General features: G+C 40.4%; 1 protein-coding gene across 1 annotated transcript in view; it reads right to left on the bottom strand.

Moving 5' to 3' along the window:
- Positions 1-13,970, bottom strand: part of FBN2 (fibrillin 2) — a 151,749-nt gene that overhangs the window by 111,611 nt on the left and 26,168 nt on the right. Inside the window, exons 6-7 of the mRNA XM_062016448.1 lie at positions 12,884-13,081; positions 2,929-3,054 (exon numbers count right to left, since the gene is read on the bottom strand). Coding sequence (XP_061872432.1) covers positions 2,929-3,054; positions 12,884-13,081 — 324 coding nt within the window. The remainder of the gene's footprint in view (positions 1-2,928; positions 3,055-12,883; positions 13,082-13,970) is intronic.

Below are 13,970 nucleotides of genomic sequence, written 5' to 3' on the forward strand. Positions count from 1 at the left end.
CTTACATCAGACGTAACATAAAATTATGGTAAAACTAGCTATTTAGGGAAAGACAATTGCAAACAGTAGATGCTTTTCCTTTCCTAAATGTTTTGTAAATATTGCAGATGCACATTGCTTAGAAGCTAATGATAGTATTAAGGTAATAGAAAAATTAATGATGTCAGGTATATGTCAGATTTAAAGTGTCTATAGTTACCTGTTAAATTCACTGGGCCTGTGCTCTGAACTGGTAGGATACAAGACAGCTTTGGTGAGTAAGTTGTATAACCAAATCAGTACAGCAACATGTCTGACCTGAGAGTAGTACCAGACATTGCTCTATAGTCATTCTGCACCTCTTGGCACTACCACTCAAGAAGGAAATAAAAAAGAACTGTTCAGGAGCAGCAGGACAATGGCTGAGCAACTTCAACAGCAGCTGAGGTTCTTGCAGTTAACAATGAATGGAAAGGGATTTTTCATCCTCTGGGCTTCTTTCCACATAGATGGAGAGGAGAAAGAAGCCAAGTTACAGGCTGATAAGGCCAATGTCCTTTTCTAAAAAGAGCAGGGGCAGTGGAGATACATGGTCTCAGATACTCTCTTCCACTTTTTCCAACTTGTGAAAGCCCAAAGGAGGGAAAACAAAGTACCCTGTCCTCTTCCTTTTCTTCTAATCACAAGTTTCCTTCTGCAGTGGTTTTGCCTGGGCCAGGTTTTGGTAGTGGAGGGACCTACAGGAGTGGCTTCTTTAAACAAAGATCTGCCAGAAGCTTCTCCTATAGCTGACAAGGCTAATGCCAGTCAATTCTAAAATGGATTCACAGCTGACCAATGCCCGGCCAATTAGTGACTGAAGTAACGTCTCTGTGAATAACTTATTTGAGAAGGGGAAGAAGTTGTTGAACAGCAGCAGCAACAGGGAGTGAGAATGTGAAAACATCTCTGCAGACATCAAAGTCAGTGGAGAAGGAGGGGGAGGAGGGTGCTTAAGCCCTGAAAGAAAGACTCCCCTGTGACCTGTGGTGCAGCGCATGGTGAGGCAGCTGTGCCCCTGCAGTCCATGGAGGCCACAGGGGAGCAGAGACCCACTCACAGCCCATGAAGGACCCCATGTCGGAATGGGTGGATGCCTGAAGGAGGCTGTAACTTTGTGGGGAGGCTGTAACTCTGTGGGAAGCCTGTGTTGGAGCAAGTTCCTGGCAGGACCTGGGAGTCTGTGGGTAGAGAGAAGCCCATGCCAGAGCAGATTTGTTGTCAGGACTTGTGATCCTGTGAGGGATTCAGGCTGGAGCAGCAGTCTGTTCCTGAAGGATTGCTCTCCTGGCAGATGACACATGTTGGGGCAGCGTGTGAGGAGCTGCCCCAGTGGGAGGCCCCATGCTGGAGCAGTTTGTAACTGACTCTAGCCTATGGGAAGGGCCTATGTTGGAGAAGTTCATGAAGGACTGTCTCCAGTGAGAGGGACTCCACACCGTACCAGTGGGAAGTGTGAGGAGGCCTCCCCCTGAGATGCAGCAGCAGCAAAGTCCATCTGCAATTAACTGACCACAGCCCCTATCCTCCATTCCCTGTGCTGCTGGGGGGAAGGAAGGAGAGCGAGTAGAGAGGGGTAGGGGAAGGTGTTCTAAGAATTGGTTTTATTTCTCATCTTCCTGTTCTTATAGTTTATTAATAAATCAAACATTTTATCTCCCCAAGTTGAGTCTGTTTTGCCCATGTCGCTAATTGCTGAGTGAGCTCCCTGTCATTGTCTTACAAACCTCTTGCACTCTCCTGTCCAGTTTAGGAGGGGGAGCGATATTATGACCTGGTGGGCATCTGGTACCCAGCTGGCTCTAAACCACCACACCTTCCTACCACAGAATCACAGAATCTTAAGGGTTGGAAGGAACCTTGAAAGATCAACTAGTCCAACCCCACTGGCAGAGCAGGGCTATTCCTATGACCTGATGCAAGAAAAATCACTTAGGATACTTTTCTTTTACTCAGTGGTATTACATGCAACAACATTAGATGTAATATTTTTGCTTATGAGATTTTCAAACTGATTGTACTACTTATTTTTTTCTGTGAATTCTGTACTGTAGGTAAAAACTAAGGAAAAGTCTGAGACTTACTTCAAAATTGTTTACAAACCATGTATGATTTTATTTGTAACTGAATACTGAGTAAAATGTGAATTGCCACCTAACCATAAGACAAAGCATTGAACAAGCAGTCCTCTTATTTCTGTACTTGAATGTGAAGGTAAACCTTGGTTGGGATGAAGTTCAAGACTTCTGAATCCTTTCGAAGTCGTGGCAAATTCACGCAAATCAATGAAGTCTTCCAAATACACAAAAACGCAGCAATTTATCACATCACATTATACAGCATTGCTGCTCTTAATTGTATCAATATGTCTACTAAATAAACATAGTATATGCTTCTTAAACTATGTTTACTTAACATGTTCTATTTGATTTTTCAACTGAAAAAGAACATTGCCTATATATATTTCACTTACTCAGACTCTTCAGAACAAATTGTACATAGTGGTGATTTCTTACATCTGTTACTAGAAGTGCTACGTTTGCTTTTCATATGACAGTCAGTAGTCTGAAAATACCCACTTGTACTAGAATATTTTGGACATTTTTGAGAAAACAAGTAAAATTCTAATAACTCTGCTGCAGTTACATGCTGCTGACAGGTGCACTTTATCGATAGACCTAAATTTGAAAACAGTATAAACACTGTCTTAACCCATGCTTCAGACAAAACCTGAAAATCTTATGAAAAATATGAACAGCAAAGTAGAAACAGACAGCTATGTGAAGAAGAAATAAAGAGCACAGTACAATGATACTCTGTCTTTTCAGACTGGACACAATCTTTTTCTTTCATTACTAAAATCCTCTAATGCTTGACCACTTTTCAGGTATGTTCTCTGACATCACTTACCATCACATTTTTGAGTTGCCTCATTCTGTTTGTGACCAGCAGGACACTTGCACTCGTATGAACCTACTGTATTAATGCAGTTGCCTCCTTGGCAGACTCCAGGGATAGCCTGGCATTCATCAACATCTGCAAAGATAAAAAAGAAGGATTACTTGACAAAAGATACAAAATTTCATCAAGGCTTTTGGTAATAGACAGAGAGCTCTGAAATTATGCTTAGAAATAACCACAGCACATCTCAGCACATATCTCCATTTCAGAACCACTATAGGGCTATTAAGAGCAGTAACATGGTCTAAACTTTCATGTGTGTTATATTTGATTTCACACAAGTTCAAGATGTATTACATTTATTGACCTACAATTTACATAGCTCTACATTTTTAAGAAATGTACTTAAGTCAAAACTGTACAATTTGCTTTTGGTATGTCAAGCCCTCAGACTGCTCCTTATATATGGCCATTACAAAACACTGATTCTTACTTTGAAAGGATTTCTACCTGTACATAGAATCTAGTCTCTTGTCCACTTTAACTAGATATGATAACTCTTGCAGGATATTGTTTCTAGACAGAAGTCACACTACTCACATCAATAGAAAATAGGTGTTGCTCATCCAGGATAAGCTGTATGGCAAATGACTGTCATAACTTTATTTACTGAAGTAATAGGTACTACTAGCATTTCACAGATTTGTTTAGGCTGCACTGTTGATATTAAAAGAAATGGAAAATATATTCCTATTTTCACTTTACATCTTCTTTTTAGTAACTTTCTGTTGCATTTTATTATATGCTATTTACAGTTCAGATTGTGTTGGGTTTTTTGTTCACCCTTCTCATTTTTTTAATGCATAAAACATCCTGTATCTCTTCAGCTTTTTTATACAAAACTATGACATTACTTAATGTGTACGTGCAAATGAACAGTTAAGGTAATATCAAGGATCAAAGACGCCTCTATGAAATAAATGGTGCTAAAGCAAATTGAAACTCTTTGTATACAAGAGATGAGAGAACAGGGTGTAGACTAGTACATTATACATATCATAGAATCTTTCTAAGTAACTAGTTCTATGTACAATGTAGTTTACCTGGAAAGCAAACTTTTTCTCTCTGAAGCATTTCAAGTAATTTGGACACCACTTAGCAACATGTAGAGAGAAGATGGTTTCCATCATTTATTCCCACCCTAGTAGCATTCTTTGTAAAACTAGTATGTTTTTTATCTTTTGACCCTCATGTCTCAAAATGTATTTACCACTCACAGTACATGTGTGTCTTGTGTCATCTATTAACTCTTATTAAAATTAAGTCAACTGGATTAGCAGATCAGTGGTTACAAATAACCACTGTGTGTCTTTCACAGTTTTGTATGTCAAAGATGTCAAGTAACAGTAAATTTAAGGTGGTAGCAGCACGAAATAAGTATTTTCCAAAAACAGAAAAGGTATCACTGAAACCTTGAAGTGAACAAAACTTTAACATCTATTAATTCCATTCATTTCTTTTGATTCCAATCCTATACTTTTAAAAGTACAAATAGATTTCAATCTGTGATAAGGTCTGAAAAGCTGATCCCAATTGCAGTGCAATGCATGTCCAGGAAAGAAAAGACAAACATTATCACTGTTAAAGACGAGATTCTGAAAATAATTGAATCACATGCAATATCTCACTTTTCTGTGCTAATAACAGTCTTAATTTGTGAGGGTTTATATATCCATTTTAAGCTGCAATTAAATGTAAAGAGAATAAGGACATTCAACTTCCATGTTAGCTTAAAAACATACATACCCACTACAGGCCTGTTGGGTTATTCTGGTATCAACTTTTTGATGAAAACCCAAGTTCATTTTAATTTATCATCAACAGTTTGGAACTGAGAAAAGTCAGAAAGGACAAAAATATTTTTCTTAAAAGGGCTTATTTAATGAATTGCTTCCTAAATGCCATTTTAAGAAGTAAGATATTTTAATGAAAAAACAAAAAAATTGAAGTGAAGCATACTTTATTAACTCATTACTAAGCCACATAGTTTTAGCATTACTAATTACCCACTGACTCCAACCACATTAACACAATGAACTACCTTTTGTCATGAACAGAAAATTAGATGAGTAACTCTTTAGACACAGTTCTGTATATGGTGTGTCAATATGCTACAGATCAGTCAGAATATTTGCATCTGTTCACAGGCTTGGTAACAGGTGACAAGATGAAAAAGGGTTTTTGCTTTTTTAGTGTTTTCCCTGCAAAATGTCCATTGGATTTACATAGCTAGGTTTAAGCATGTACCTTTCACAGCCAAATTCAGCTTCCCTTTTTCTCCAAAAACTGAAAAATCAAAAAGCTTGGGAAAAATAAATCCTCTTAAATTTTAACACAAATTTTGGAGAGCACAGATTTATTTACTGTGGTTGCAATAACAATCACGAAAATACAAATTTTCTCTTGCGTTCTGTCTCTAATATGTATGGAGAGTTTCTTTGCAATGGCTTTGGCATGTGAAACTAAGAAGTAATTTTGGTTGTCAGTACAATGGAAAACTCTTGGTTTTCCCTCTGCATTGCAGATTACTGAAAAGCTACAAATACAAACATACAACAGAAATAATATTAAGCTTTTTTCCCTGTTTAAATATTTCTTTTTCATGATAGTAGGATGACACTGTTAGTACTGTCAGTAAACCAGACATATTAATTCCAAACACTAGATTATCTAAAAATTATTATCACTCTTCATTGTGAATTTGAAACTTCATCTGCTTGCTTTCTTTTGTCCAGTCCACATCAGTGCCTTGAATATTCAGTATAGTGTGTTCCTAATATAGAACAGATTTTTGAGGATATGATCTCCTCTAACAGCTATATATAATTAACAATGTCAGTAATAGTAGGATGAAGAAGAACCTTCATATTTTCAAAAGCTATTTGACTATTTGCCTCTTTCTAGTGCAAAAAGTTAACTGTCTGAAGGGAAAGAGTGTAGCTGAGACATGGACTGTTGAGGAATGCAGGGAAGAACTGAGAAAATGTTCAGCACAGGATTTCTGTCATTATGCTATTCCTAAGGCTGTGTAGCAATGGTGGTAAAAGTGGAGAGGAACATTAAAGTTCCTCCTGCCTGAAGACGGCAAGAGGGAAGAGGGATAACTGAATAGGTACAAGTCCTGTTCAGGAAATGACTGAATAGAAACTGTTAGGGGAAAAAAACAAACCCCAACCACACACACAAAACCAATTTAAATTTGGATTGGGTTTGCTTCACTAGTTCTTTTAAAGCTTCTCATGCTAATAGTGCTGTGAGGAGTCCCGTAAAAGAAAATTTGAGCTAATAGCTCCAGTTGTAGTTTTAGGTCAACCATATCACTGTGTGAATGCAAACTGAAGGAAAAATCAAAAACACGTTTCATCAAGTTCTAATTTATAAGAATTAAAAAATCTTACAATGCCTTGATTTTTTTCTCAATTTTTCAACTAAGTTCACAGTGGAGTCTCATGAAGAACTCTTACGGATGAGAAATCCAGTCGATAACCAACTTTATTAGATTTGTGCAGTTTTAAACACTGAACTGTGATGCAGTGTAGGTGAAAGAGTCGCTAGTAACAGTGCTGCAATACATGAAGCTGCAGAGAAGCTTGCAAGAGACAGAACAGGGAAATAAAATGAGAAAAGAAGGACACTACTTAGCCTCTTTTGAAGCAGTGAAAGAGTAACTTTCCTGAAATCTTTTACAGTGTCATGAGCAACAGAAACTGCCTCAATCAAAATGTTTTTCACAGAATCAGACTGGTTGAGGTTGGAAGGGACCTCTGGAGCTCAAATGGTTCAAACCCTGTGCTACAGCAAGGATACCAAGAGCAGGTTGACAACAGCCATGTCCAGATGGCTTCTGCATGTGTCCAAGGATGGAGACTCCACAACCTCTCTGGGCAACCCATGTCAGTGTTCAGTCATCCTTACAGAAAGAAAATGTTTCCTTGAAGAAGATCTTCCTGTGTTACTTCCTGTTCCTGTTCTCATTGCCTCTTGTCCAGTCACTGGACGCTCCTTGGAAGGAGCCTGATCCTCTGTGCAACTTCCCTTGAGCTATTTGTACATACTGATGAGAACCCCTCCCTTGACCTTCTTCTTCTCCAAGCTGAAAAGTCCCAGCTCTCTCAGTCTTATCTCAGAAGAGAGATGTTCCTGTCCCCTTATCAACTTTGTGGCACTTCATTAGATTGCCTCCAGTAGCTCCATCAGTCTCTTATTCTGGGCACCAGAACTCAACACAGCACACTCAAGCGTGGCCTCACCAGTGCCGAGGTGAGAGGAGGAATCACCCTCAACCTGCTAGCAATACTCTTTCTTCCACAGACCAGGATACCATTAGCTTTGTGTAGTGCAGAGGCACACTGCTGGCCCATGTTCAATTTGGTGCCCACCAGGACTCCCAGGTCCTCTTCTGCAATGTAAATTTCAAGATTGTCATCACACAGCAGTAGTGGTGCTGGGGCTGCTCTTCCTCAGGTGCAGGACTTCATGCTTTTTTTTGTTGAAGTTCATGAGCTCCCTGCCAGCCCATTTCTCCAGACTGTCAAAGTCTCTCTCAGTAGCAGCATGACCCTCTGGTATATCAGACACTCCTCCCAGTTTGCCATCATCTACAAACTTCCTGAGGGTATGCTCTGCCCCATCATCCAGCTCATTAATGAAGATGCTAAACAGGTCTGGGCCCAGTATGATGCCTGGGGCATAGTGCTAGTCACTAGCCTCCAACTAGGTTTTACGCTGCTGATCACCACACTCGGGGCCCAGCCATTAAGGCAGCTTTCTGTCCACCTCACTGTCTGCTGCTCATCCAGTCCATAGACCAGCATCTTACCAAACAGAAATTCTTGATAACACACACATACACACAGGCAAACCATGCTACTGTATGCTTTATTTTGTGATTAAAGAATCAAAATGGAAAGTTCTCCAGGACTACGTGGAATCATCTATATAAAAATGTAGAGGTCATTCTGGTCAACTTCATTGCTTTGCTAACAAGGATCTTAATTCTGTCAGAGATCTACATATACATGCAATGCCTGCAGCACCCTGGTGGTGGTGTCTTAATGGACTGTGGAAACTGTAAGATACAGATACACAGAGAGAACAGTATACAGACATGCTGTGAAATCAGAAAACAAACCAAAAAGACATCATGGGAAAGATCATGTGAATGGCTCCCCAAGAGTCTGACCTGAGCACTCCCAACAAAGGGCAGGTCCACACTGGTGGTCTCCCCTCGCTTGGGAAGCCAAGTCTGAATACTTTCCTGAGAACTGAGTGATACCTACTGGGTAGTTTAGAGAAATTTTGGAATAGAAGCAAAATAGTCCCCACTCACAGGATGGTGCAATTGTTATCCACTTACTAAGTGCCTCATCCTAACATACCTCACTCTGTAGTTTTGATTTCTAACCTTACTCCTTCAAAGGATAGACAGTGGCAGATGACCTGACAGTAAAGTGAAATACAGCAGCGAGCAGGGTCTGAGGGTAACAAGATAGAGGTTTACTTGGGTAAGCATGGAATTCCTTCCCCATAGCCTCAGTTTAACAGTACTTGCATTTGAGACCACCAGTCTGAGTGGGCCAAGGTGAAAGGCTACACAGACCTGGCATGGGGAAAAGTTAAAAATGAAAAAGATAAATGCATCATCTGTGTTGGGTGTGTGCTACCATGCCCAATGTAATGAAGTGAAAGGAAGACAAGTAGAAGGAGATGCTTGCTTGAATTGAAAGGAGAAGGTGCAACGGCAAGAGATGCAGCTGACAATGCAAGGTCTAACTTTAAAAATACATAGAGAAAATGAGAAAAGATTAGAAGACAAAGTAGTACAGATGGCCAATGCTAACTTGCAGGAATGGAGTGAGATTCTGGATGCCCTTAAAGTGCAGGTCCTAGTAGGAGATTCTGAGCACTGGGATGAGGACATTTGAAACAATCTCCCTGAGGAGCCAGGTGACTGGGCAAATTATGTTGATGGTTATCATGTGAGGAGTTTTCTCTGTTATGAAATATGAGATATATGGGGGAACAAATAGGAAACCTGCCTGGAATGTAGTTAAGACCACTGCCTTTCCCTACCCTGACCTGGCTAATTACAGAGGGAGTTTGGTAAACTCCCTCTGTAATTAGCCAGGTCTTGACGAGTCTGTAATGAAGTGGGTCAAATGAGTTTGTGAGATGGGAGCCGTTTGAAACAACCGGAAGCTCAGGAGGAAGGCTGGGGAGCTGGAATTTGTCAGTGTCCCTAAACTGGTGCAAGAATAACCGTATATTTATGCTCACTTTGCTCAGGAAACAGCTAACAGATGGGTGCTGTTGGCTCTTACAACCGTTTGTTGATCAAAGGGGATGCAGTAACAACACAGAAGCTTCTGATTCACCACTGTATCTGATCCCAAACCTTGACAAATCAGGACCACTCACACAAAGATTAGAACCTAGCCTTATAGTAATCTTAATTAGTAATGCCCATGCAATGTAAAATGGGCAAAACAACTGGGGATGGTTCATAAACCAACTAACAGAAAATTATAGAATGACAAGGTGTGATGAAGATTTCACCCAAACAAACCTCACAAAAGAGGCCAGAACCCTCAAATAAGGTCCTGTTGGACCTTGGGTTAAATCCTCAGGTAGAAAGAGCTGAGAATCAGGCTGTGGAGAGAAGGTTTAGACCTAGTTTTTCAGTAAAATTAATATATAAGAAACCCATTAGCAGTTTTAGGGGCCATGGTCCAAGCTGTTTTTGAAGTCGATTGGTGTAGCAAGGGTGCAGACCACCACTCCCAACACATTTTATGAAGACATCAGAGAGGCTCTAAACACTGTTTGGTACGCTACAGTCCCACTGGCGGAAAACTAGTAGGATCCATACACTGTCTGGTGTCCAGGCACAGCAGTTTGGTGTCCAAAGCTTTTCAAGTGGGGCATCAAGGAAGATCTATGTGTCGTTATTGGCCTGGGCCTAATAGATTCTCTGTAAGATGTTTGATTGCCACTGGAGCCCAATTTTTTTGTTGTCCTTCCCCCTTAACGGCAACCATGGGTATCTCTCCCTGTGCATGTGTCTACATTCAAGGCAGTCAAGCTCTCAGTATGTCCACTGCCTGAGTGGTGTTGCACTTCCCTGATGAAGAGCTGTTGCCAACTTAAAGTTGATTTTGTTCCTGACCTAAAACATGCACTACAACTCCACAAACCTAACTGGCGAAGCTGCCTAGTAACAGCTCTAGCCAAAGTAAATTTCCACAGGGGCGTGCATAGTCAACTGCTTTGCAAGGCTTTTCTGCCTGGACTGCCCCTGCTGAACCTGTCAAGTCCCCCAGGAACACCCCAAGACCTGCAGATGGGCAATCAGTATTTTTTACCCACCCCACGGAGGGGCTTAAACCGTGCCTCCTTTCAGGCATGCATAACAATATCTGGAGCATTCAGATACCTGACAGTTAAGACCCTAAAAATTCCTCACCAGTGGAACCAAGGGTAACTACCCAGCCTTTCTTGATCAACACAGTTTTCTGTTCAACAGGAAGGTCATGGATCAACTTACAACTCAGGACAGCATAATTTGGTTCACTTGTGTGGTCCTTGTGTTCCACTGAGGCCCTGTTGTCAACACAGCAGGAATGCTTGGGGGTGTTAATTGACTTATAGGAGGGAGTGCAGAGGTTTGTCCCTGGTGACTAGGTCAGTATAGGTTCATGCAGGTTTCTTACATTTATGGTGCATCTGTTTAGCATGCAGCACCACACTTGTAAGACAGAGGTATCAAATAACATTTACTCCCAGTGGCAGGCAAGACCAGCTCTATTCTGGAAGGGACTGGTGGACGGCTTCCGCAGGTAGCATGTGAGTAACCAGTTGCATTTGCAGTGGTGTCACTGAACCATGTCAATATAAAGTGGCTTGGCCTCTTTTTCCTGACAGCCATTACCACAGCCCCACAGACAGATGCTTCAACTTAGTGAGGGCTTAAAAGTAAGGTAGTCTTACAACTTAAAATTTTGCAAGAGATGTGGGCATCATTGATGGTCCATTTTCTGTCTGTATTGTCCATCTGACATCAGATGAGAGTTCATCATTACACCTTTATGGCTCAGGCAGTCATTGACACATCAGAATTATTAGAAAATATTTCCAAAATCGCAGTTCCTTCTAATACAATTGGAGGTGTTCAGATGTGTTGTGTACCTCCAGATTCAGGTCTCATGTGATTGAGCCTAAATGACAGTGAAAGCTACCTGGAAGGGATAGATGGCTGGATCACTGACACCATCACCTGTCCTTGGGACTGGGATTGGACCCCACCAAGCAGTGGATTAATTTAACTCACTTTAATGCATCTGTTTCTTATACAATGCAAGAATGTGATACGACAGACCCAGGTGAAACATGAACAGTACTCTGAGAGATGTTGGCTGCTCCAATTTAGAGGCATTAAAGTGGCTCATTTCATATTCCTTGTTTTCAAATACAAAATGTTTCCTGGTTCACTCACTTAGAAAGAAAACCAAAATGTCCTCACAGAGAATTACTTAAGGTCCAAGAGCTTAAATGCGTCGACTCACCTTAAGACAAGCATATCATCTGGTCTCATACCATGCATCGTGCTTTATTCAAGTGGGAAAAGAATACTTCCATGTTGGCTCAGACGTCTCTGGGTATGATATGGCTGTGTAGTGACAAATATGCCTGTCCCAGCTTGACAGGCAGAAAAATGAAACCTGCCTGCACTCTAGGTATCATTCTATTTTGCATTAGAAAATAGATGCCCCATGTTGCATCGTTTAACTGGACATAATTACCGAGAAAAGCAGAAACTACTTACTTGGGAAGAAATGAGTGTGGGTCAATGGCTGAAATCGTGACAGAGTGGATGTTGATTGATTTATTCCAGATAGTAACTAATATCATCAGAGATACTCTCCTCCAGCTGAGACATGCTAATGCAAAATAGACACCCTAGATGCCCTCTTGGTCAAACAAGGTGGAGTGTGTGTGCCCATCAACAGACTATTGTAGTTCTGAACCATATTCCCTCAAGGGATAGCAGTGTGGAGTCTGAATGGAGCACCCATTTGGTTTCTGTTGCTTTTAAAAAGGTTCTAAGCCAACATAGCTTGCAAACTGACCACATGCAACAGCCTATATCAGAAAAGCAGTACATTCTACTCAGGAAGTTCTAGTATTGTAATCTTATGTATTTTGTTCTAAAATTTAGCCTAGTAGCTAAAGCAGAACAGACACCAATTTTTCAGGATAGGCAGACTGCAGTAACTATAGAGAGGAGGAGTAGCAAGTCATCATGGAAGGAGACACTAGATAAGACAAGAAGGCTTTCCCATCACTCAAACATTTACGAATGTAAACATAAAGGACTGCAATCTTTCCTTAATCATGCATTTTTCTATCCCTGTACACAATTCAAGCAGAGCATTGAGAAAGTTCTCTACGTGCTTTACCTAAATGATGGAATTAGAAAAAAAATCAAACCCTATATAACAACTCCCAAGCACTTTAGAAAGAAAACAAACAAACTCAGTAGCAAGAAACAGTGTATTTTTCAGTAGAATGAGTGAGGTATATATTAGTTAATAACTACAGCAGCCTAAGCCAGCTGCCTGATTGGTGCTCTACTGCAGCAACACATGGCTGCGCTCAACAGACATTCTGACCTTTTTCCACCAGTATTTATGGCTCTTTGATTGGTTTTCATTTTTTTCTGTGCACTTGAGTTTTTTTCTATATGCATATTATCTAAAATCTGGAAGCAGTAAAGCATATCCAAATTTTATCAAAAGTAAGGCACAGAGCACATACAAGGAAAGCAGTGATTTGAAGTAGATGCAAGCTATTCAAAATGCATATCAGCAAAACAACAGTCATGCACAATTTAAACCAGAAGGCTTACCTTGACATGCTCCAGTGCGAATATTAGGGATGAAGCCACGACGGCATGGCTGAGGCTGAGCAGGGCACATTTCACAGGGGTGACCCCATGCACGCCCAATGGTTGCACAACAAAGGGTTTTTGTGCAAACAATTCCAGTTAGTTGGCCCTGACACATCTGGTTGTTAACTTGTGTGAAACATGGGCCTGTCCTGTAGTCTGGAAAAAAAAGAGAAAGATTACTGTATTACAGAAGACATTGTACCAGTAATTATAGAGGAGTCAATTTTTAATCCAGTTGATATCTGAGCAGATCAGATTAAGTAAATAAGGACTGGGAAGGGGATTTCTTGTTCCTAAGTTATTTCATGAGAACTCATGTGAGTGAAGTACAGATCACATAGCCACATATTTCTTCACTCAACATCAATGTCCCTGTCAGCAACCACCATAGAATCAACATTCTTCCTGCAATGCTTAATGTAAAATAGTGCTACCTATAAGGACTAATTGGTAACCCACCATTTATTTTCAGACGTATAACATGAGATAATACAACCTATTCTAGCTGTACTGAGTTCAATGAATGTAGCTACAAACTATATGAAAACATACTACTAGTCAAATTCCTGTAAATAGTTAACACATTAAGGTTCAACTTGTATAAAGAGAAAACACTTTTTTGACCTTATGAGGCAATATAAACTGGGAAAAACAATTAACTGAAATTCTCTATGAACAAATGAGAAACAGATGGTTACCCTACGCCAGATTTCACATCCTTATGGAAACTTGGGGGGGGGCAGTGAAGAATGAAGAAGACACGTCAGACACAGTCACATGAAAGAAGACATACAGTGGGGTTACAGTTTCTCTCCCTGCTATCCTGTCCTCTTCTTGTTTTCTTTCCTTCTGAAAGCAGATTCCAATACTGCTACATGTCTTCTGCACTCTTTCATTACTGTGTAATCAATCTCACAATCAAGTTAAAAATAGGACAGTGTCTTCTAGAATTTGTTACTTTCTATGAAGAATAAGAGCTTTGATATGTTTGGAAAGGGAGAAAGTGGACTCCCAGTGAGACCTCAATTTATGTTTACTTTGCAGT

This window comes from Colius striatus, chromosome 30, assembly GCF_028858725.1.
Source record: "Colius striatus isolate bColStr4 chromosome 30, bColStr4.1.hap1, whole genome shotgun sequence".
Taxonomy (NCBI): Eukaryota; Metazoa; Chordata; class Aves; order Coliiformes; family Coliidae; genus Colius; species Colius striatus.